This window comes from Anolis carolinensis, chromosome 2, assembly GCF_035594765.1.
Source record: "Anolis carolinensis isolate JA03-04 chromosome 2, rAnoCar3.1.pri, whole genome shotgun sequence".
NCBI classification, from domain to species: Eukaryota; Metazoa; Chordata; class Lepidosauria; order Squamata; family Dactyloidae; genus Anolis; species Anolis carolinensis.
The window spans coordinates 204,014,121-204,037,485 of record NC_085842.1 but is presented as its reverse complement, the minus strand read 5'-3'; the positions used below and the strand labels follow the sequence as shown (position 1 = coordinate 204,037,485).

The following is a 23,365-nucleotide window of genomic DNA, read 5'->3' as shown; positions in this document are numbered from 1 at the left end:
TGGTAAAGGTAAAGATTTTCTTCTGACATTAAGTCCAGTCGAGTCCAACTCTGGGGGTTGGTGCTCATCTCCATTTCTAAGCCAAAGAGCCAGCGTTGTCCGTAGACATCTCCAAGGTCATGTGGCCAGCATGACAGCATGGAGCTCCGTTACTTTCCCACCGGAGCGGTACCTATTGATCTACTCTCATTTGCATGTTTTTGAACTGCTAGGTTAGCAGAAGCTGGGGCTAATAGCAGGTGCTCACTCCACTCCCCAGATTCAAACCTGCGACCTTTCAGTCCACAAGTTCAGCAGCTCAGCGCTTTAACACGCTGTGCCACTGGTTTAGAAAAGCAATAATGGGAAAGAGGGAGAGTTTGATAGGAGGGGTCAAAACACTAGTGAAGCATTAGAATGAGAGGGAGGGGCACATTACAAGTCAAACAACACCTCAGTTGCAACAGGTTGCTCAAACCGTGCTCCCATCAGGGTGCTGCCCCTCAGTCAACTTTGTAATCCCCCTACTCCAAGGAGAACAAAGCAAACCCAGGATTCAGTTGTAGCCTTGGAAAGGGCTCCTTTCAACTGCAGCTGAGTTCCTCCTCCTTTGCCTCTTCCAATTAGGAATACTTCCACTTGGGATTCAGCTGTAAGTTGATGGTGCTGCTGCCTCAAGAGCCGACAGGTTCTCTTTAGGATTGCTCATCCTGTTCTGATCAGGATGATATCTGAACCTGGCTTGGCTAGCATCTGGGAGAATTGCAGTTTCTGGCTGGAGACCCTTTCTAAGGGCAAAAAGATGCATGTGTTTACATTTATTTATTTCATATCAAAAGCATTGCATAAATTAGTATAAAACTGATAAAAAATAGAAGAACCAAAGAGGCTAAATACCTTTTGACCAAAAACAGGCAACAGCGATCGCATTGTCTGTAGCCACAAACAATTCTTCCTTTGTACATTAGGCAGGACACTGCAGACAAGCATACAGATGCGGAGTTGTCTGCTCTGCTCCACAGTCACACAAGATGGAGGATTATTTTGGGTAGTGCTAGGTTGTCTTTTGATCTGCCCACTCCACTTCTGAGTCTCTTCGAAGACTTCCAGGTTGCACATTCTTGATTTGCCCCTGGAGGCAGACCTTTGTGGGAGGCCATCCAACTGGGATTTCCTGGCTTAGCTGCCCAGAGGGATGCCTTCACTGTGGCTAGAAGAACGTCAAGAGGAGTGGTGGTTCTCATGAAGCTTTTCCTTGATTTGAGTCCACTGGGAGTAGGCTGATAGCCATACAATGAATGGTTTTCACAGTGTTCAACCTTATTTCTCTCACAGTTCCCGTCGCACATCAGTGGGGGCAATGCCAGTTAGCTTGTAGAGTTTATCAACAGGTGTAGATTTAAGACATCCTGTGATTATTCTGCATGTGCCAAACAGGGCCGGCATCCTCAGCAGTTGAGTAAGACAAGGCCATGGCTGATGTTCTTACTAATTTTGAGTCTGCACCCCATGTGGGATTTTCTGCCTCGATATTCTGGGATATAGGGCTGTGTGGAAGGGCCCTCAGATAGCTGTCTTCAGCCTTCCACACTTGACCTGGGGTAGTTAAGTTTGCACAACAGTTCCCATCATCCCTGACTATCTACCTTGCTGGCTAGAGTTGATGAGACTAGATCTAAATGTCTGTTGGGAGTTAGATTTGGGGATAGGTGATCTAAATATCCTGAGTACTTAAACCTTAAAAGGCATGGATGGATACATCTATATTACACTGAACAGTAAAGGAGAGATAATGTGATTTAGGAAATCTTATAATTGAGCTTCAAACATGGATTATATATTGCATTCTTCTGATGTTATGCGATTCCTTAAACTACAGGACGTGATGAAGGAGATTAATTTAAAACTAGATTTAGGGTTTTTTTATGAAGATGTCTTAAATCATCACTTTCTGTCAAATTTTGCAAAGGGAGAGTAGAATACCTAAGTGTCTGTAAAAGAAGGTTTTGAAAATTTCCTCCTTATAACAGTAGCTTCTGGTAGTTTGCATCTTCACTTCATCTTTTTGTTCAGGGCAGAGCTGAACTAGAATTGCCACAAATTGCTTGGATACTGTAAGTGAAAATGTTGTAATTTTTATGATATTGAATGGTTTCAACAATTTGAAGCCACACCACTACAACAGTGAGCCGTGGTGGTGCAGTGGGTTAAACTCTTCTGCTGGTTGGACTGCTGACCTGAAGGTTGGGTTGCTGACCTGAAGGTTTCTGGTTTGAATCTGTAAGACGAGGTGAGTTCCCATCTGTCAGCTCTAGCATGCGGGGACATGAAAGAAGCCTCCCAGCTAACACATCCAGCATCCCCTGGGCAGTCTCTGTAGACAGCCAATTCTCTCACACCAGAAGAGATTTGCAGTATGTTCCCAAGCCGCATATGAAACAATTTAAAAAACCCACAACATCAATGTAAGTCCCCCTCTAAAGAACATTCAAATGTTGTTAAAATCATTGTAAAATCATCTTCTGTAAAACTTCCATTTTCTGCTGTCAAACATTGATACTTAGGTATTTTTTTGAAACTAACTCTCATATTTAGTGCTTCGCAGTTGCATGAGACAAGGCGTAAAAGTTGTATACAAAATTAATCACCATCTGATGACCTATGGGTAAAGTTGCTTGTTGAGTTTTAACTGCAAATTGCTAAATTCCAATAAACTTCTTGAATGTTTCCTTGTAATGAGAACAGGCATGAAATGCTGTGATAAGTCTAGTGAAACCAATGTGAAATATCATTGGGTAGAAGTATGGTATATTTAGTGTGTGTGAGAGTGTGTGTGTGTTTATCTCACATGAAAGAGGGTATATGCTCAATGTAGGTTTATTTCACATTAACATAAATACACTATTTGGGAGAATATGAGATGTTTTAGCTGTGAGTATACTCTCGATAAGGCAGCTTTGAAACCTGAAAAATCTGGAATAGACCCTATATCCCTTAAACATGTAGTTTAGAATGTAGCCTGGAAAATCCTTTGTATGAAGGATTGTTTTGGTGAATAGAATTGTTTATAAAATTGATTCTTTAAAGGTAAATAATAGTCAGAAAACCATAAACATAAACTTGACATGAGAAAACTGCTTTTTTCACATTATCTAATGAATACAGGCAAATTCACTATATTTTCTCATTTCTGTCAAGCTGCTTCTTGTTACATTCCATTGGGTGAAATTACTATTTTAGCTTTTTCAGAGGCCTTATGGAACTTGAAAGTATCCCTTTTTTTCACAAGAAAGATAGAAATTGAGCTCCCTTTCATTAGCGAATGTTTTTGTGATTGGCTTCATAATTTTCTCTGGGGCTGTTCTCTTAGGAAAACATATCCATTACCTTTCATTGGAGAGATATACTCCGCAGATAGGGAGAAGGAGCAGTCGCAAAGGAGCAAGGACAAAAATATTTATTTTAGTTTCCATACTTTCCCATCTTGAATCATTTATCATTTCTGCATTTGATAGGGAATAAGCAAGCAAATATTTTGTTTTCAATTTACCTATGATTCTAAGGCCTTTTGTTAAGGCCTTTGTTCAGTGTGCTGTTTTAGCATCCCAATTCATTAATGTCGGCTAAATTCAGCAGGAGGCAGGAATGGTTTCTGCACGCACGCGTATCTCATAAAATGTTGGATTTTTTAAATGTTTATATTGGTGCATCACTAGAAATGGGAAAAAACACAAGAGTTTGATGCCCCTATTGTGACAAACAGCAATCAGTTGGTGCCTGTGGTGGTGCAGATACAACAAAATGCTTTTCTCCACACAAGAAGAATTCCTGATGATGGTCTGTGAATTCATTGTGATGGACAAATTGATTGTGCTGTTAAGGAGACATCTTTGACCAGCTTTAAGAAAGATTGGGACTTGTTCATTAGCTTTCACAACAACAATGGGGACATTTCTCAACTGTGGGATTCATGAATTAGCATGATTTTTCTTACTTTTAGTAATCATTTAGTTGTAGTCTTATAGTAATAGATACAATGTTGGAAATAGCAACCTTTTTCAAGCCTCTACTAGTAATTTGTTTTGTATATGAATCTGCTTGCTTACTGTATTGTATATGTATGCTTTGGTATGCAGCTTTCCCTTTACTCTATGTTTCATGGGGTTGTGGGAGGAACTGCAAACCACATTATCAGATTTGGGACTTCTCTGATCTCAGATTCCATTTTAGAACACACATGAGACTGCTTGGAGCACAGACTCCATTAGAACACAGAAGACAGAGAGACACCTTTAGACTATGGACTGTTAAGAGCAAACTCATGCTGCTATTGACTGTAAGAAAGATGCCCAGTGTTATCTGCACAGAGAAACTACTTCAAATCTACCGTACATACCCAAGTATAAGCCGAATTTTCAGCCCTTTTTGGAGCTGAAAAAAGTCCCCCCTCCGGATTATACTCGAGTGAGGGTCCTGGCTGGCTTATATTTGGTTCAGCTTATACTCGAGTATATAGGTAATCAGAGTCTTATCTTTTTAAAGTCTTATTGTCTAAAATTACAGTTTTATGTAAATATTCAAAAACATTTAACCTACTTATGCCTCAATTAATGTAATTTTATTGGTATCTATTTTTACTTTTATTTTTGAAATTCACCAGTAGCTGCTGCATTTTCCACCCTTGTCTTATACTCGAGTCAATACATTTTCCCAGTTTTTTTGTGGTAAAATTAGGTGCCTTGGCTTATATTTGGGGCGGCTTATACTCGAGTATATACTAGTATTTGTAACTGGATTGATAAGTTATATACCTGTATGCTGAATACATGAAGATTGTGAGTAAACCAAATTATGGTACTTTTAACGAAGACTACTTTATTTTTGTCTCATGAGAGCATGATATAGAAACAAGATACTTTATGGGAGAGTAGATATTTTTTGGGCACTGAAAAGAACACTTCTGAAACTGCTGTTTTTGTGCATTGACATAATCGCTGTTCCTAACAGATCAGAGACAACTAGGTTATCAGTCTAACAACTGGAAACCAAACTGACTTGCATAAGTACATGTGGATATATATTACCGAAGAGAAGATTTTACTCAAACATGTTTTTGACTCTTCTCTGGAAGATCATACTTTTACAAAAGGTTATGATTTTCAAATGGTTTGAATGCCATTCTCCAAAAGATTATGGAGATTCTAGTTTTCCAAAAGTTTTCTAAAAAGTCACGCCTCTCCCAAATACAATGTATTTGTGTAGTTTTTAGTTTTATGTCTCTAAAAATATATATTGCATGTTTTTTCTTGTTTTTTCCCATTAATAAAAACAATTTTAAATATATTTTATCTCTGATTTGCTCTTGATAAAGGAAGAACTAGGGGCTGATTGGCATGATAAGCAGCAGTCTTGCTCCAATAAATATGCTTGTTATGTTTTGTTTTTTTTTTAAATTCTGTGTGCCTGTGTGTACAGGCAGTCCTTGAGTTACAAACATCCAACTTACGAACAACTCATAGTTAAGAACAGGGATGAGACAATGGGAAGTGGGAGAATTCCACAACCAGCCAAATTCTTCAAAATCAAATTATCACAGGGACAGAAAGTGAGGTGAAATCTTCTGAACAGAGGCACAAACAGCTAAACAAACACCATGGCCATGTTAACCTATCCCTATGCTATCCAAAGCTAAGATAGATCTATTTGGCTGGAGTTACAAATTTAACTTAAGAGCAAATCTGGGGACTGCCTGTACTTGCATGCACATGTGTCTGGTAAACCTCTAGCATCTGGAAAACCTTCATATGCTTACGAATTTTTTTTAAAAGCACACTAACCCACTGCACTGGTGTTTGACCGAGGGGGCATCTTCCCTGACCTTTTCAAGCCCTTGTCACAATTCAGTTATGTCTGCTGTGATCAGATCGGCTTCTGGTCTTTCCCAGTCCATGCTACCAGCTACAACTTCTTTCTACCTGAACTAATATAGATGCTTGTGGTTCCCATGGTGACTGGCAGCAGCATTAGATAATGCCATGTTCTGTTACAGCTGCCAGCAACAGCCAGGCTTCTACCCTGGTATTTTTGGCTTGCTCTCTCTGCTGTACTCTGGTTGCTATTATGAGCCATACTTTGTGATGCATGTTACATAAAATGCCCAGTTACAATCATTACCAGTGTAACTTGGGCTTACTTGTGTACAAATATCAAGCTGTTTTTCATGGAAGTACATTATTTTGATGATCCAGGGCCCAAACATGAAATATATTTATATCATTGCCCCAACATAGTGTTGTCTGGATGTGTTTGTCTGCAGCTAGTACCATTACCAGTCAGTATACCCATTTAACAGCGCTGGTTAATGGTAATGAGAGTTTAGAGTTGTAGTCCACACATATCTAGAAGGTGCCAAGTTGGGGCGGATTCATCCAAGATAAATTGTTTTGGGATTAAGTTCAGCAGTGTATCAAAAGGCTGTGATTTCTATAGTATTTGAGGCATTATATCACATTTTATTCAGTTAGAAGGGGAAAAACAAATCCCTCTGAAGGAAATAGGTAACTACCTTTATCAACACTTTGAAAGTCCTGCAATATATCTGTTGCTTTCACCATTTGCTATTCTTGATCTGTCTCAGATTTCCATATAGATTTGTTCTAGTATTCTCTTGGAGGGAAAATTCCCAACTATACTTCATTTGCATATATTCACTCTCAGTGGCATATATCGCATTATAATGTTTTAACAGTTAGTTTTAGATTTTAATCCTGTGATAAATTATGTATGTTTGGGTTATGTTAAGTTTTTGTCTTTAGGCTGCTTATATTGTTTGATGTGTTCTATTTCGATATATTTTGTCGCTGGCATTGAATGTTTGCCATATATGTTGGAAACAGCCCTGAGTCCCTTTGAGGGGATAGGGCAGTCTATAAATAAAGTTGTTGTTGTTGTCATTATTTTCCACATAAAATTGCTGATTAATCTTTAGGTTGAGCTTTAAAATGAAGTTCAGGGTGTGGAATTATCAGAACAAAGAAAATTGAAACAAGCAAATATTCAAGTCAAATTGGTTTATATGGAAGGTTTGCATGTGAGAGAGTGGAGAGGGGATATTTGTTTGAAGAACAGAATGTTCACTTTAAGAATAGTTAAGGATAGGACATGCAGCCTATGCCACACCAGAGTTGTTTTGTGAGGTTCAAAGCTGGAGACCATTGACCCAGGTCAATGGGGTGCTAGAACCCATGAAACCATGTTGCGTTCAACTGGAAGAACAGTTTGAAGGCAAGATCACTTGCCTTTGCAAGGTCATGGAAACCATTTAAAATTAAAGATCAATTTGAGGCACAGCATGCCCATTTGGTAAGTTGCAGAATAGGCTTCGATTGTATAGATCCAGAAGACATAGACACTGACCCAAATTGTGGGTCAGTGCTTAGAAACAGTGGTGGGCTGGATCATTCGCCATCAAGGCCTCTTGGTCACTCTAGGTGTTACTAATATTGTGCTACGCTAATAATATAATGCATTGTATATACATATAATATTGATCATAATATTCTAATACAATATAATGCTAATAATAATACAATATAATATAATAAATATAACATGTAATATTACTAATATTGCAATATAAGGGTATAGTACAATATAGTAATATATGATACTAATATTGTGCTATGCTAATAATATATATTGTATGTACATATAACTTGTAAGCCGCTCTGAGTCCCCTTTGGGGTGAGAAGAGTGGGATATAAATGCCATAAAATAAATAAATAAATAAATAGGCAAGGCACTTGGAGCAACTCAGCCAATCCCATGCCCTCTTAATCCCTCAATCCCAGTTTGAACAGATTGTGAGGGTTTTATGGAATGGGTTAGAATGTGGCAAAGTTCCTTGTATAGGGCTGCAGTGGCATGCATATCACTTTAACAAACCTTGTGATAAGCTATTGGGAATGGTCACTAAGAGATCTGGGATATGCTGTCATCTATATGCTGATGTTCCCCAGCAGTGTTTCTCTGTGGCATGAGTTTGGTGGAATTACCCAAATTGTGGGTCAGTGCTTAGAAACAGTGGTGGGCTGGATCATTCACATTCAAGGCCTCTTGATATATGCATATGTATTGCCATCAGCCATCAAAGGAAGGGTCTGTTACGTTACAATTCTCTTTGGAATATCCTCCTCTCTGCAGTACCTGAGGTGTCAGCCTTGATACTGATTTAGTGCCTGTTTTAGAGCAGATTTATTTGCCCAAGTAATGTAATGCCTCCTAGCTTACTGAAATTTGTTGGGTTTGATATGGAATTTTAAGAGTATATTTTGATGGTTAATTTCAATAGGTTTTGTATGTGGCCTTGGAATTTTAATAATGAAGGATGGGTTTTTTATTGTGTCGCTTCTGGTGTAAGAGAATTGGCAGTCTACAGAGATATTGCCCAAGGGATGTCCAAGAAGCTTCTCCCATGCTCCACAAGCTAGAGCTGACAGACCAAAGCTCACCCCATCTTGCGGATTCGATCCTTCAGATCAGCAACCCAACCTTCAAGTCAGCAGTCCAGTCTATGCAAGGGTTTAACCCATTGCTAGTAACGGCTAGTAAAGATAGTAGAGAAATGTTCCAAATAACTGGAGTTGCTTTCCTGTCGATTGTTGGAGTTTCACCTTTGCATCAGTATAACTACTTGTAGAATGGGGCTTTAAATTAATTTTTAAAATGACGCCATCACAATAGCATATCTGAGGACATTTGCCTTCATCCGTGTGCTACAAATGGTGCATATGCTTGCACTGCAGATTCCTCCTCCAGGTTGCCACCTGAATTGTTTTTTTCTCCTCAAATGACAGGATCCTCCACATTTGTTGGGGGCTGGATGTCATATCCCTTCACAATAATGTTTGTGCCTTTTCCAGTAGCATTCACTGCCCACTCCTCTGCAGATTAGTAATGAGATCTAGACATTTTAGTTTGCAGATTTCCATCACCCTAAGATCACAAGTCCTTTTCTTCCTTCTCTCCACAAAATGAGTAAAGCACAGAACGCCAGAAGATGTAATTTAAAAATACTTTGAATTCAATTATTCTGTTGATAACAGTTTTACTGTTAGCCATTACATCTTACTTTTTGTTTTGTCTCTTTTAGTTTCAAAGGCACACTATCATATATCCTTTTTATATGTAACATGTATAGTCACAAGATACCTTGGAAATGGGACTTTAATCTCAACACAAAATATAATTATTTACAGCAACTCTATATTAAATTTAAAAATTATTAATATTACAGATAATATTAGTATATATTGCTATGATACAGGTTTCCCCTTTGGAAAGGAGCAGCTACACTTCACATATTAAAACCTCATCTTGGTTTGCTGTGAGTTTCTGGGCTGTATGGCCATGTTCCATAAGCATTCTCTCCTGACATTTCGCCCACATCTATGGCAGGTAGTGAGGTCTGTTGGAAATTAGGCAAGTGGGGTTTATATATCTGTGGAATGTCCAAGGTGGGAGAAAGACCTCAAGTGTGAATGTTGCAATTGATCACCTTGATTAGCATTGAATAGCCTTGCAGCTTCAAAGTCTGGCTGCTTCCTGCCTAGAGGAATCCTTTGTTGGGAGGTGTTAGCTTGGCCCTGATTGTTTCATGTCTGGAATTCCCGTTTTCAGAGTGTTGTTCTTTATTCACTGTCCTGAATTTAGGGTTTTTTTTAAAAATACTGACAGCCAGATTTTGTTCGTTTCCATGGTTGAAATTGAACCTCATCTTGGCTGCGGCTCCTTTAAACCGAGAGAGGGTCGGCCCGTCTTCGTGCGCATGCGCATCCACAGGGGGAAACGGAGGGGGCTTTGTTTTTGAAAAAACGAAACACCCCATAGCGCCTGCGTGTTATGACTCGGGTACGTCATCGCGTTGACGTAAAGGAGACCTACCCTCTGGTGGTCTCCGCGTAACAGCTAAAACAAAGGAAGAGTCCTCTCGTTGCCAGAGGGGGGGGGGGGAGGGAGAGAGAAAGAAAAAGGGAGCGCGGGCGCCTAAAAGGAGAGAAAGGGGGCGGTCTGGCAGGTTTGGCGGCTGCGATTGGCAGGCCAGGAAGTCAATAGAGGTGACGTCATTGTTTCCCTGCTGGCTGAATGGTAGGTGGAGGGGGCGGGGCGAGGGCACCATGGAGCGCGGAGGTGGATGTTGTGAAAGCGCTGCGAGGGCGCAGAAGGCGGCGCGGCCGGGCTCTCGTTGAGCCCGCGCGCTCGGGTTGGGAGGGAGGCTTCGAGGAGGCGAAGAGGGAGCCGGAAAGCGGTGCGGTCAGGCCTTTTTTTTTCTTCTCCGCGCGTGATATGGGCGGATGGAGCCGCGCTGACTCTCCCGGAAGCCATTGCCAGGGGTGGCGGGCCGAGGGAGCGCTCCTTCAACGCCCCTCAGGTACTGGCGCCTAAGAGGAAGGAGTGGGGTCCTTTCGACAGCCCTCCCCCCCTGTAGATAATGGACTCGCCCAAGATTCACTCAGCAGGGCGGAGGGAGGTGGAATGGTATGGTCTTTCGGGGGGGGGGGCGGGAGTGGCCTAGAAATCCCCTCACGAATCTCTCTCCCAACGGTCCACTCAGGGGCGGAAGTGGGGGGTTCTTTATGAGGGAAAGACAATAGCCAGCGAGAGCCACGCCGCTGTGTTTCCCCCAGTTCTCTTTGAACCAGGGCCTATTGATTGAAGGCAACTGGCCCTTAGGGAGTGGGATATGTTTCCCCCAGTTCTCCTATTGGGAAGGAGGACCAGGGCTATTGACTGAAGGTAATTTTGGCCCTTATGGAGTGGGGTATATGGGGTTCCTTGGGGGGAAGGGTGTCCCACTTTCTCTAGCGTGGCCATTAGCGTCTCTTGGGATTGCTTTTCTTTGTGTCTGCTTCCCTCCCCCAATCCCAGCAGCCCTTTATTATTATTGTTTGTGTACGGATTGTATGTTTGGAGAGGATATGGCCCATTTCCTGGCCTGATTCGTCCCATCTTCTGTATCTTCAGTACACAAAAGTGGACATGCAACTGTTAAAGCTAAAGCCTTGTGGACTTAAAACGTGCTTGGCCCACCATCCTTATTTCTCCTTGAAGATCCTTTTAACTAGGGCCAATGGTTCCCAACCTTTGGGCCTCCAGGTGTTTTGGACGTCAGATCTCACATTTCCTAACAGCTGCTAAACTGGTTAGGATTTCTGGGAGTCCAAAACACCTGGAGGCCCAAAGGTTGGGAACCACGGGTCTAGGCATTGCCCAAAGTAATGGATCTTGCATAAAAGAAGTCAAAGAAAAATCTACTGAGAATAACTACTTTTTGACTTGGCCTTCTTATGATTGAGTCACGCAAAATTGTTTTTCCTCCTTGTTGCTGAATTATGCGTACAAGGGGCAAAAATAAAAATTAAACGGGTTTAATTTTAAATGAATATGTTGTGTTAGTAGTAATTGAGTCAGTGTTTTATTATGGTTGTATGTTTCTTGTTCTGTAATTGAATGTTTTATCTATGATGGAAACTGCACAGAATCATAGAATAGTAGAGTTGGAAGAGACCTCATGGGCCATCTAGTCCACACACCCACCACCCCCTCCCCCCCCACCCCCCCCGCTAAGAAGCAGGAAATCGCATTCAAAGCACCCCCAACAGATGGCCATCCAGCCTCTGCTTAAAAGCCTCCAAAGAAGGAACCTCCACCACAGCCCAGGGAAGAGAGTTCCACTGTCGAACAGCTCTCACAGTGAGGAAGTTCTTCCTGATGTTCAGGTGGAATCTCCTTTCCTGTAGTTTGAAGCCATTGTTCTGTGTCCTAGTCTCCTTGAGTCCCCTCAAGGAGATAGAGCAGTATACAAATAAAGTTTGCTTTATTATTATTGTCATTAATACTATCTTCTTAGTAGTAATAATAATATAATAATGTGTTGTCAAAGGCATTCATGGCCAGAATCACTGGGTTGCTATGAGTTTTCTGGACAGAAGCATTCTCTCCTGATGTTTCACCCAAATCTATGGCAGGCACCCTCAGAGGTGTGAAGTCTATTGGAAACTAGGTAAGTGGGGTTTATATATCTGTTGAATGTCTAGGGTGAGAGAAAGAACTCTTGTCTATTTGTAGTGTGAATCTTGCAGTTGATCACCTTGATTAGCATTGAATGGCCATGCAGATGCAAAGTCTGGCTCTTTCCTGCCTTAGAGAATCCTTTGTTGGGAGGTGTTAGCTGGCCTGGATTGTTTCCAGACTGCAATTCCCCTGTTTTTGAAGTGATGTTCTTTAATTGCTATCCTGATTTTAGAGGTTTTTTAAAATACTGGCAGCCAGATTTTGTTCATTTTCATGGTTTCCTCCTTTCTGTTGAAACTGTTTGCATGTTTGTGGATTTTAATGGCTTCTCTATGTAGTCTGATAAGGTGGTTGTTAGAGTGGTCCAGCATTTCTGTGTTCTCAAATAATATACTGTGTCCAGGTTCTGCTATGGACCTCTCTGGTTAAATTAGTCTGTAGTGCCTTTCATTTTACTTGATTTGTGTTTGGGCCCTTCTTTTGGTGGTCTTACGTAGATTTGTCCACAGCTGCAAGGCCATTAAATGCTAATCAAGGTGATCAATTGCAACATTCACATTTGTTTCAAACAGACAAGAGTTCTTTTTCCCAATCTGGACTTTCCACAGATATATAAACCCCACTTGCCTAGTTTCCAACAGACCTTTGAGGATGCCTGCCATAGATGTGGGTGTCAGGAGAGAATGTGTCAGGAGAGAATGCTTCTGGGACATGGCCATACAGTCCGGAAAACTCATAGCAACCCAATTATGATAATCATAAACTTTATTTGTATTCTGCCCTATCTCCCCAAGGGGACTCAGGGCGGATAAAAACAGGCAAAAAGGCAAACATTCAATGCCTTGAAAACAGTAGATACAAATACAGTAAACAAACCAACCAAATCCCACATTAGACCAATATCTAAAACCATGTTATAAACATACAATCTAAAATTAAGAGCCTGACCTAACACTTAAATTAACATAAAAGCACAAACAATAGATAAAAACCACACAAAGACTATCCAACAAAGTCATCAAAGCCAATATACAGTAGTAATTTCCAAATAGGGCCTAATAATAACAACGACAACAACAATAATAATATACTTTATTGTTAACCCACCCTTTCTCCCCGGAGGGCAGTGGTTCCCAACCTCTGAGTCCCTAGGTGTTTTGGCCTACAACTCCCAGAAATCCCAGCCAGTTTACCAGCCGTTAGGATTTCTGGGAGTTGAAGGCTAAAACATCTCAGGACCCACAGGCTGAGAACCACTGCCGGAGGCACTCCGTTATCTGGGTATCCATTGTCTAATCCTCCTCCTCTCCATATGTTTGTGTGCAGAAATAAGTTTTAATTGTTTTTTAAAGGAGAGATGGGAGGGAACCGTCTTTACTTCTCTAGGGAGGGAGTTTCAGAGGTGGGTGGGCCATCATGGAGAAGGCCTTTTCTCTCATTCCCACCAGCCGTACGTAATAATAATAATCTTATCTTTATTTATATCCTGCTTTATTTATATCCTGCTTTTCTCCCACAAAGGGACCCAAAGTGGCTTCCAAAATGTTAAAATGCAATACAAAATCAACAGTCAAAGACACAAATACAAAACGTGAGCAAAAGATAAACAAGCATTTAGAAACAATATACATTATTGTGGTGACTTGTCAATTCTTATTGCCTTTAAGATTCTGTGTGGAATCTTTGTCCATTTTAGTGCAATATCCCATTATTCTTCTCCATAAAAACTGTGGCTGCTCTTCTCAGGGGCTTTGAGGATAAGTATGTAAAAGACTTTTAAAGTACAACAAACACTGTTTCTGAAGATTGTAATATAATTTTTACATTTGCTAATTTTGTACTTCTACCTTTTTAGTAGCAGTTTTAGTTCAGGTGCAAAAAACATTTATGTGTTGTTCTTCTGAAATAGGTGGAGTGGACAGAGAGAAAACATTGGAAGGGAGAGGAAAAAGTATTCAGTGAAGAATGAAAAGAAAGGTTGGTGTGACAGGAGTGTAAGGAATTGTATGACAGTGTCTACATGGATTATGGAAAAGCTATACAATTTATTTTAATTGCATACTTACCAGTTTTCCTGGAGACACACTGCATACTTGCATCGCAATTAGATAACTTTTTCAAAGCTAGTCACCTTAAGTTAGGTAGCATTTCTTTCAGGTTAGGATCTGGTTTCCTTCACTTTGAAAAAAAAAATGCCAACTTGTATTTGTGTTACCATGTTTGCAAGGTGAACAGCAGCAATACAAGTTTTGTAGTTTTATCATCTACATCAGAATTACATATAATGTAATATTTATATAGCACCAGTCTATATACTTCACAGCAATTGTTAACTTTACCATTCTTTTAGTATTCTCAATACTGTTAATACGTTACACTTTCTCTACATGCTTGGTCAGATATTATGTGGTGCTGTCTCTATACCATAAGGCAGTGGTGTCATGCTCCAGGTGTTTTGGACTTCAGCTCCCAGAATTCCTGGCCATTGGACAAGCTGGCTAGGGCTTCTGGGAGTTGGAGGCCCAAATTGCTGGAGGATCACAAATTTGACACCTCTGCTAAAAAGTGGGTGCTTCTTGGAGTTATATGTGCCTGAGATTTTCAACCAGTCTCCCTTTCAAGTTCTTGCCATGCAGAACTAACTACTGTAGTTCTTCAATTTTAAGACATATTTTTGTGTGGTGATATAGTAGGGTCTTACTTATCCAACATAAACGGGCCAGCAGAACGTTGAATAAGCAAAAATGTTGGATAATAAGGAGAGATTAAAGAAAGTCTATTAAACATCAAATTACATTATGATTTTACAAATTAAGCATCAAAACATGTTTTGCAACAAAATGACAGAAAAAGCAGTTCAATAAATTGTTACATTATGTAGTAATTACTGCATTTACTAGTTTAGCACCAAACATCACAATGTATTGAAAACATTGACTACAAAACATTGACTACTAAAAGGCCGACTGTGATGGATAATACAGAACGTTGGATAAGCGTGATTCTACTGTACTTGCATCTTGCAGTCAGTGGCCTCCTACAATTGAAAACAATTATGTTATATACCTGAGACAGAAGGTGCCCTCCTCTACACCTGATCATGGACCATGCTGAGATCCCTGATGTAACCATTTGTTTTCTAGTTTCATAAACACCATTCTGCATGTACCCAAATCTTTGTACCCAGAAAGACTTTTAAATCAGTAATTTTTGGAAGTCTAGTTAAAAAATACTACATGCTTAATGTGTAAGCAAGTATACAGTATGTATGTATTTGAACTTCCAGAAGTTTTCAAAAGGTTATGAACTTCTGAGCTAAAGAGGTATCTTTTAGTTTCTCCAGCATGCTTAATCTTAAAAGAAAACTCTACTGTAGGGAGATAATCTCCCTAGAGGACCTAGGTTTTCCTAGAGAGAACAATTAAACCTGTTAATAATCAAATCTGCAGAAATCACATCTGCAAAAGTGGAGGACTGTCTGTATATTTAAGACCAAAATTTGCTCCCATTTTTTGTTAAACTCTATGCTTTTTAGCGATAGAACTCATAAATCCCAAGTAAGAGAAAAATTTAGAGCTCATCTACTTTGTAGAGTTAAATGCAATTTGACACCACTTTGTAACTCCTATGGCTCAATTCTAAGGAAGCATGGAAGTTGTAGCCTTTTAGCTTTTTCTGAAAAAGAGTTTTGGTGCCTCACCAAACTACAAATTCCATTCCATCACATTGACCATAGCAGTTAGTGAAGTCAAGCTGCATTAATTCTACAGTGTAGATGCACCTTTACAATAGCATTTAAAATGAGAATGCTTCACCATTGCTGATAGTTTTAAGTGTTGCCAAAAATGCTACCAATTACTAATATCACTAGGCAGTGAGGTTTCCTGTTTCCTCTCTAAAATTTCTTAGAAACAGAAAGCCCTAAGGCAACACTCTGACTGGTGCCAATGATTTTTATGTCAGACTTAATAAAATTGATGATTGACTTTTGGATTAAAAAATCTTTCTGCAAAAATATCAGAGAGCTTAATGCAAAGTTGAATGAAATTTTTGGTGACTTAGTGGTTCTTTAAAGAAGCATGTTTATAATAGTTACTATAATTATTTAAGCTTTTTTTCAAATATATAGATCCTTAGTATGAAAGAGGTATATAATCCAAGCCCTGTGAACATGCAATCGACATTTTCTTGAAATATAGAATGGTCTACTTAGAAACAATGTTGGTGTTTGTAAAGTCATACAAGGGCACTAGACAAGATCCCTTACATGATGACAGTGGTCTAAATCCAAGTGTTACTTGGAGCTTGAGTAGCTCCATTGAATCAGTAGAATTTATACAAGTGTCTAGTAAATTCCTGCTGATTCAGTGGCACTTTGACTACTGGATTTGGGGCTGATTTTTTAGGATATTCCATTAGCAAGTATGTTTGGTAATTAACTAGACAGAACTGTTTCTCCAAAAAGAAAAGTAAGGCATGATCAATACAAGTTAAGCTAATTCCCACTAAATCCATGTGTTTCTAAACTATCGGCCTGGCTCTCTCTATTTTTATAGTTGCTTTACATGGCTCAGCTGTCTGCAGTTCATTCAACAATTACATAATGTTAGTTGTTTAATGTCACATTTATAATATTTAACTCAAAAGAGATATTTTCCTGATACTTAGCTCTTTTATATAAAAAGCTTTTAATATGTGCATATTTTAAATTGTGCTTTTGTGAGTCCCCTTTTGGAAGATAAATTGGGATAATAATAATAATAATAATAATAATAATAATACTCACTAAGATTCTACATGGATTCAGAAATTTCATAAGTGAGGCTTCGTTTTAAATCATATTTTTAAAAGACAACCGTAGATTCAGTTAAAACTTAAATATAGTTTTCAAGAATCTAGGTCTTTCACCTGAATGTCTCAGAAAGTTTTCATACAGTTCAAAGAAATAGCTTGGTCATTTTTAAAATGTTTCTGTGTTGTAATGATTCCTTTCCTAACTGTAGCTTTTTAAAGAGGGCAACACATACACATCAGAGAGAGAACATGCAACTGGGTTAAATTTGCCAAATTCCACCATCCTGTCTATGAATTGAGATTCTATGTGTCATAAAGTATTATTTTTTATTAATTCTGAGATTACGTTTTCATAGCTAACACAAGGGGAGGGTGGGGAGAATGGTTATCTACCAAACGCCATCTCCTTCCATCATAGAAAGCAATACTGTTAATCATTTTGGTTCTGCTAAAGATACTGCCCTAATTACGTTTTTGGTCTAAACGAACCAAACGTTTTTGGCAACCAAACACTTTGTAAATAAAGCAGTTTGTTTCAAACCTTAAAAAAACCCAACCACCTTGTAATTGGAAACACCTGTGAGTTCATATTCTGCTGGTGGCAAGGGATAGCTAAACTGGTTAATTATCTGTCCTGATAGCAGAATACTGTAAGTCATTGAGTGCTAGTGTGCAGAAATTCACCTTTTGCCATTAAAAAATTCTGAAGGCAGTGTTCACTAAAAATGGTTATAGTTACTTTTGCAATCCTCATTTTACTAAAATCAGTGGGATTGGTTCCTGTTCGACACCACCATCACCCCAACTCTTTCCAAAAAAACCCTAACTTAAAAACTTTTTCCTCAGTTGAAAATTACAAAGCCATAGATATATCCCTTGTTCCCTCTTATAATGGCATTGCTTTTTGATTAGCCTAAATATTTCACTCCCCAGATTGTGGCTCTTTCATTTGGCAGGATGCTTTCAGTGAGGGCTGCACAACTGAGGAATGCCCATAACATTTGGCACGTCTACAGTTTGACTTAACTGTGTGAAATCCTGGAAATTGCAGTTTAGAGAGACAACAGCACTCTTTGGCATAAAGGCTTTGTAAAACACCTCCAAGTATTCCATAGCATTGGCAGTTCCATGGCAGTTAAAGTGTATCAAACTGCATTAATTCAGTAGTATAGATGCACCCATTGTTTATTTATAAAAGACAGTGAGATGGTGCATGCCTTTTTGGAGTGGTGATATGTCATATTTTATACATTTCACTGCCATTAAAATTCATAGTGTGCTTCAAAAGTATAATGTGTATTCTTATGAGTGAACCATATTGGAGGGTATTTTTTTGTTCTGAAAGTTTATTGTGCTGCAGAACCTATGCAAGTGCAGATTTCAATGGTGCCAAGCTATGGATATTGTTAGTTGTGGTGTTTTCCAGCTTGTTGCCCATGCGGTGAAATATGCCAGCTGGTTCTAAGACTATTAAAGATGTCTATAAGCAATTGCAGTTTAAAATAAACAAGTCTAGATCTGTTTTTAAAATGGCTTTAAAAAAAATCCTTTCACAAAGTCTCTTTCAGGAGTGGTTCTTGCTGAGCTACAAAAGTGATTTCTGGTAGAATTGTGTTTGTACAAAATTAATACATCTCCACAAAGAAAACTATGCACATATTTAGGGCTAACTTTCTGTGCACAGTTTTAATTAGCTCAGAAATGTCAGCATAAAGCAAAATTCAAGATACTTAATTTAGGTATGTGCTGGACAAAAAAGGTAAACCCTGCATCTAGAAATACTTCACCTTATAGAAGCATACATTTTTGATATAGCAGTTAACTCTTTCATTCTCCCTTCAGCTATCTTTTCTCAATTTCTTTCAAATAGTTTATACATTTTTAATCACAGTATGTAGAAATTAATTGAAAGGAATAGGAAAGGGAAGTCTAAATAGGGGTTTGAAACAATCAACACCATACTGCATACAGTTCACATTTGTAGTTGTGTTTCATATTTTCCTTTGATCATATCTCATGTGGGCTCCCAGGAGTTCTAATGTTAAGTTAAAGTGTAAGAGAGACGGACGACAGCTTATCTGAGATTTAAGATAAGTGTTTTGAATAATAAGAGCTTGTATTCCAATTAAATGAATGGGCTTATAGTTTAATACTTAATAGTTGGGTCCCTGTCAAGGGGGTATGTGAAACTAAAGCAAGCAAGTTACGTTTCAGTGCAAGTATTTTCTTGCACTGAAGGAGGGAGACGGATAAGTGGTTTGAGAATGGGGTTGTTGTATGTTTGTCAAGCTGTATGGCCATGTTCTAGGAGTATTCTCTCCTGACGTTTCGCCCACATCTATGGCAGGCATCCTCAGAGGTTGTGAGGTATGGAGAAACTAAGCAAGGAAGGTTTATATATATATCTGTGGAAAGTCCAGGGTGAGAGAAAAACTCTTTGTCAGTTGGAGGCCAGTGTGAATGTTGTATGGTTTGGGAATGAAATGCGAGAATGTGGTAGTGTTATTCTGCTTTTCCCCCTGTTAGGTTTGTTAGGGAGGTTTTGACAGTGGTGTTACATTTATGCTATCTCGTCTTTTAAAAATGAAAAATCTGTCATAGAAGTGGTAAAAATCAATGGTATAAGTATAACAGTGTAGCTGAAGGAAAGTTTTTGTTATAAGTTAAATACTATGTAATATTTGTCCATAATATTGCTTATTGGTTATTTTTAAGTATTGGCTATAATATGATCCTAAATAATACAGGGGTTTTACAAATTAATTTTATAGTTTCCAACCTATTTGCATTCCTGGAAACTTGAAGTACATTTCATTGTTTTTAAAAAACACATTTTTTCTTGCTTCACTTTTAACTATTTTCGCTTGATTAAGAACAATGCTATCTGGTAATGCCTTTTTCCAATTTTTAAATAAATTCTGAGTAATTGAAAATATATTGAACTAGTTTCTGTGTGGTGAAAGAAGGTATTTTAATGAATTCCTTCAAATATTCCAGTCCAGTTTCAATATAATTGAAGCAAATTCCATCCATCTAAGAAGGTTAAGGTGAACATTGGTTCAAATCATACTATAGATACTTAAAGCATGGTTTGGGCCAAATAGTTGTATGCTACGTATGTTTTGGTAGTCATGTGTTTTTTACTGACTGCCTTGTATCTTGTTTGTGTAAATAGGTTTCATTATGTCTTTTGCTAATTAAGCAGAAGTGCTTTTGCTGCTGGTTTGTACACCATACATAACAAATTGATTGAAACAGACATGACAAAATGAAATAGAAAAATATTCAGTTAAATCCTACATGTATTTGAATACTGCTGTTTTAGTCATGTGAGCATATTGATTTTACTCCATACTGTTAAAAAACCAATGATACAGTGTCACCAGTTTCAGTTAAGTGTACTGATGGTGTCTTGTTACTTTTAAATGAATAACAAAGCAGATGATGACATCAGTGGTTGTAGTGCTGCAAAAGCAAAGTGAGAGTGTATTTTTGATCCATTGTATCTCGTGATACAATGTGCTGCAGAACCCATACATGACCTGTGCGCATACAATTTCATTGATGTCCTCAAGATTAGCTTAAATACTCAATCTGTTCACACTGTCTGAAAATTGGCAATGATCTTTAAGTAGCAAGATACAATATTGTTTTTGTTGAACGAGAGATTTTAATGTTGTTGAAGGTTACAACAATACAAGTTAGCCATATTTTGTGCCTGTATTGGAATGTAGAATGCACAAATAGGGCAATTTCTGATGATGTAGCATACGGCTAGATTGTGTAAAACTCATGCAGCCAGTTGGTTATTCTAAGAAGGGGCTTCTAACTTTAAAAAAAGAGTGTAAGTCAACATATTCTGACTTACAGTGATTTCTATCAAAAACTTCTTGTAGCCTTTCTAGGTCATAGCAATTCACATTAAAAGCATGTGGATTATTAAATAGGATGTGTGTTGTGCTGGGTTTATAAATGCTTAATGATAGATATATGTCAAAATATACTGAGCTGTGAAGCAGAATCTTAAGTTCACAAACAACATGTCAGTCTTGAATCTGAGTTGTAACTAAGAATTAGACTCTAAGGAAGGAGGCATGAAAATTGGAGGAGGGAACATCAACAATTTCACACGATGCTCCTAGCAGAAAATAGCAAAAATCAGAATGCACTCTGAATGGAGAAAGAAAGTGCAAGTGCATGTTTACAATTGACCTCAAGGAAACAAAAATAATAATCATACAAAACACTATGTAACAGCATTTGAAAAAAAAATTATGTTCCTGGTTTGAAAGTGTTTAATTTTGTGGAACATACTTTGAAAGTGTTTTTGCAATTTAGTAAATTTTTCCATGCTTTTATGATATGACCAGTTAGGAAATGGCATTTATAACCCTGGAACAAAAATTGTGTTACATAGTGTATTTTGTGAAGACACTGAATTAGTCAAGATTTTCAATGCATTAATCAGTTTCATCATGCAAGGTGATTTATATCAATCTGCTGGTGCATTAAGCACCCTTATTTGAAGTATTCTGTGAATTTGCTTATCCCGGTTTAAGGCCTCTGAAGTGCATTCCTGTGCTTGTTCACTCTGTGTGTCATTTGGACACCTAACTTTCCAGCTGCCTTCAGTCCATTTTAAGTGGTCAGTGTAAGGATGCTCTATAACTTGGAAGGCAGCTATGGATCCTGAGCTGTAAGGATACATAATTGAATACTACTTGTTAGGAGTGGTCCGTTACATCATATTTCTAATTTCTGTGTATGCTTGTGAAAGCTGATAAGAAGAGAATCCACTCATTTAAGATGTGCTTGGAGAGCGTTCTGCAGATATGCTAGAACTTGCCAAAGGGACAGATAAATGGATCATAGAGCAAATCAAATCTGAACTCTCTGTGGAACTCAGATAACTATACTAATAGATAAATAGATCTATCTATTTATACTAATAGTTGGTCATATCAAGAGAAGACATATTAGAAAAAACAGACATGCATTTGAACATTTACCAAAAGAAGTGTTTTAACTGAACCCTAAATTAAGAACTTTTATGAGGTATTCACCCGTTCTCATATTGTGAATTGTGTGAAACCTTCCTCCCAATTATTTGGGGCTTTGTAAAAAAAATTTTACTCTGTAAAAATACTACCTGTTCATTTCAGTGTTCTGCCTGTAACTGTAGAAATTGGAAAACTCTACCTTTCCTTACTTGTATTGGAATATATTTCTATATTTTGAAAATGATGTTCTTGCAGCAATTTGTTATTTCACACACACCCCTCCGGCCCTTAATATTCAAATATCAGTGCAGTCCAGTCAGAAGGGTATTGGTGCTAGTAGTTCCAGTTCTTAGAAGCTGCTTTATCATGTTTATCCAGAAGTAATTGCCTATTCTGCACACTAGCATTATAACAAATAAACAAAAACAAGGTATTTCTTACTTAATAATTCAGGTCTTCTGATGAGGCTATTACTGTGTCCCTTTCACTTTGTTAACAATTGTCACAGTTCAGCCAAAGTTAAACTCCACTGATTGATAAGGAGAAGATGCTTAAATCCCAAATTGAAATTCATGAACTTAATTGTTACACCTAAATTCGGAATTCAAGCATTCAGAACTTAGTCTGAAATTTGGTCAATGCAGTAATAATAATTTATTCCTGTTTTTTTAAGTGCCTAAGGTAGGTATATGTGATTTAGATTGTTTTTAGTTAATGCAAGCAGCACTGCTCATGGTATAATTTGTGAAGGATTGGTTACTAGAAATATGACAGGGAAGAGGAGCTGGATTCAGTGGTGGTGGAGCCCATTTATGCTTTGCAGTCAAGCAGTCTAGTTCAGCCTCCAAAATCTCCAGTTAGAGAGGAAAGAATCATGCCTTAACTCCTGAAGAGGTAGTACTGCCAATCAGTTGCACTAATCTATATATATAAAAGAGTGATGGCATCAGGGCAGTGGGCAAAACAACAAAACTACAGGCCCCCCAACCTTGAAATTTGACAACACAACCCATCATCCACGGCTCTAGGTTGATACAACAAAAATAAAATAAAAATAAAGTCCTAATTAGAGAGAGAGGAATAATTGTTTTTATCCAATTGCTGCCAGTTACAAGGCTAAGTTCCGCCCACTTGGCCTCCTAGCAACCTACTCAGCCCAGGGGACAGGCACAGTTAGGCCTCACTTAGGCCTTTTCCACAGATTATCTAATTTGCACTGTAGACTCAAGGCCCTTCCACACAGCTATATAACCTATATATAATCTTATATTATCTGCTTGGCACTGAATTATCTTGACTCCACACTGCCATGACCCCTAAGGACCATCCAGCCCAACCCTTTCTACTATGCAGCAGGACACAATCCAAGCATTCACAACACATGGACAACGTATAAATACTATACAACACTACACAGGGACATAGACCCCCTCTACCCTCACCACTTTCACAATTATATAATTCTGAAATTGCATTTTCTGTAGTTGTACAGTATTTTATGACTAGTTTTTAATGGTTAG

The 23,365-nt window shown here is 38.5% G+C and overlaps 1 protein-coding gene and 1 long non-coding RNA gene across 6 annotated transcripts in view; both read left to right on the top strand.

The window, feature by feature from the left end:
- rnf38 (ring finger protein 38) overlaps positions 1 to 23,365 on the top strand; it is a 140,801-nt gene that overhangs the window by 93,484 nt on the left and 23,952 nt on the right. The window contains exons 1-2 of one of the 5 annotated variants that reach the window (XM_008114602.3): positions 9,999 to 10,125; positions 13,961 to 14,028. The exons of 1 other annotated variant lie outside the window; for it this stretch is intronic. In XM_008114602.3, the coding sequence (XP_008112809.1) occupies positions 14,017 to 14,028 (12 nt within the window). In that variant the 5' untranslated portion in view covers positions 9,999 to 10,125; positions 13,961 to 14,016. 3 more of the 5 variants (XM_008114601.3, XM_008114604.3, XM_008114605.3) reach the window with 3 other exon arrangements.
- On the top strand, positions 10,415 to 11,420 carry LOC134296493 (uncharacterized). The gene is made up of 2 exons (XR_010003269.1): positions 10,415 to 11,110; positions 11,221 to 11,420. It is a non-coding gene; the product is annotated as an uncharacterized LOC134296493 (long non-coding RNA).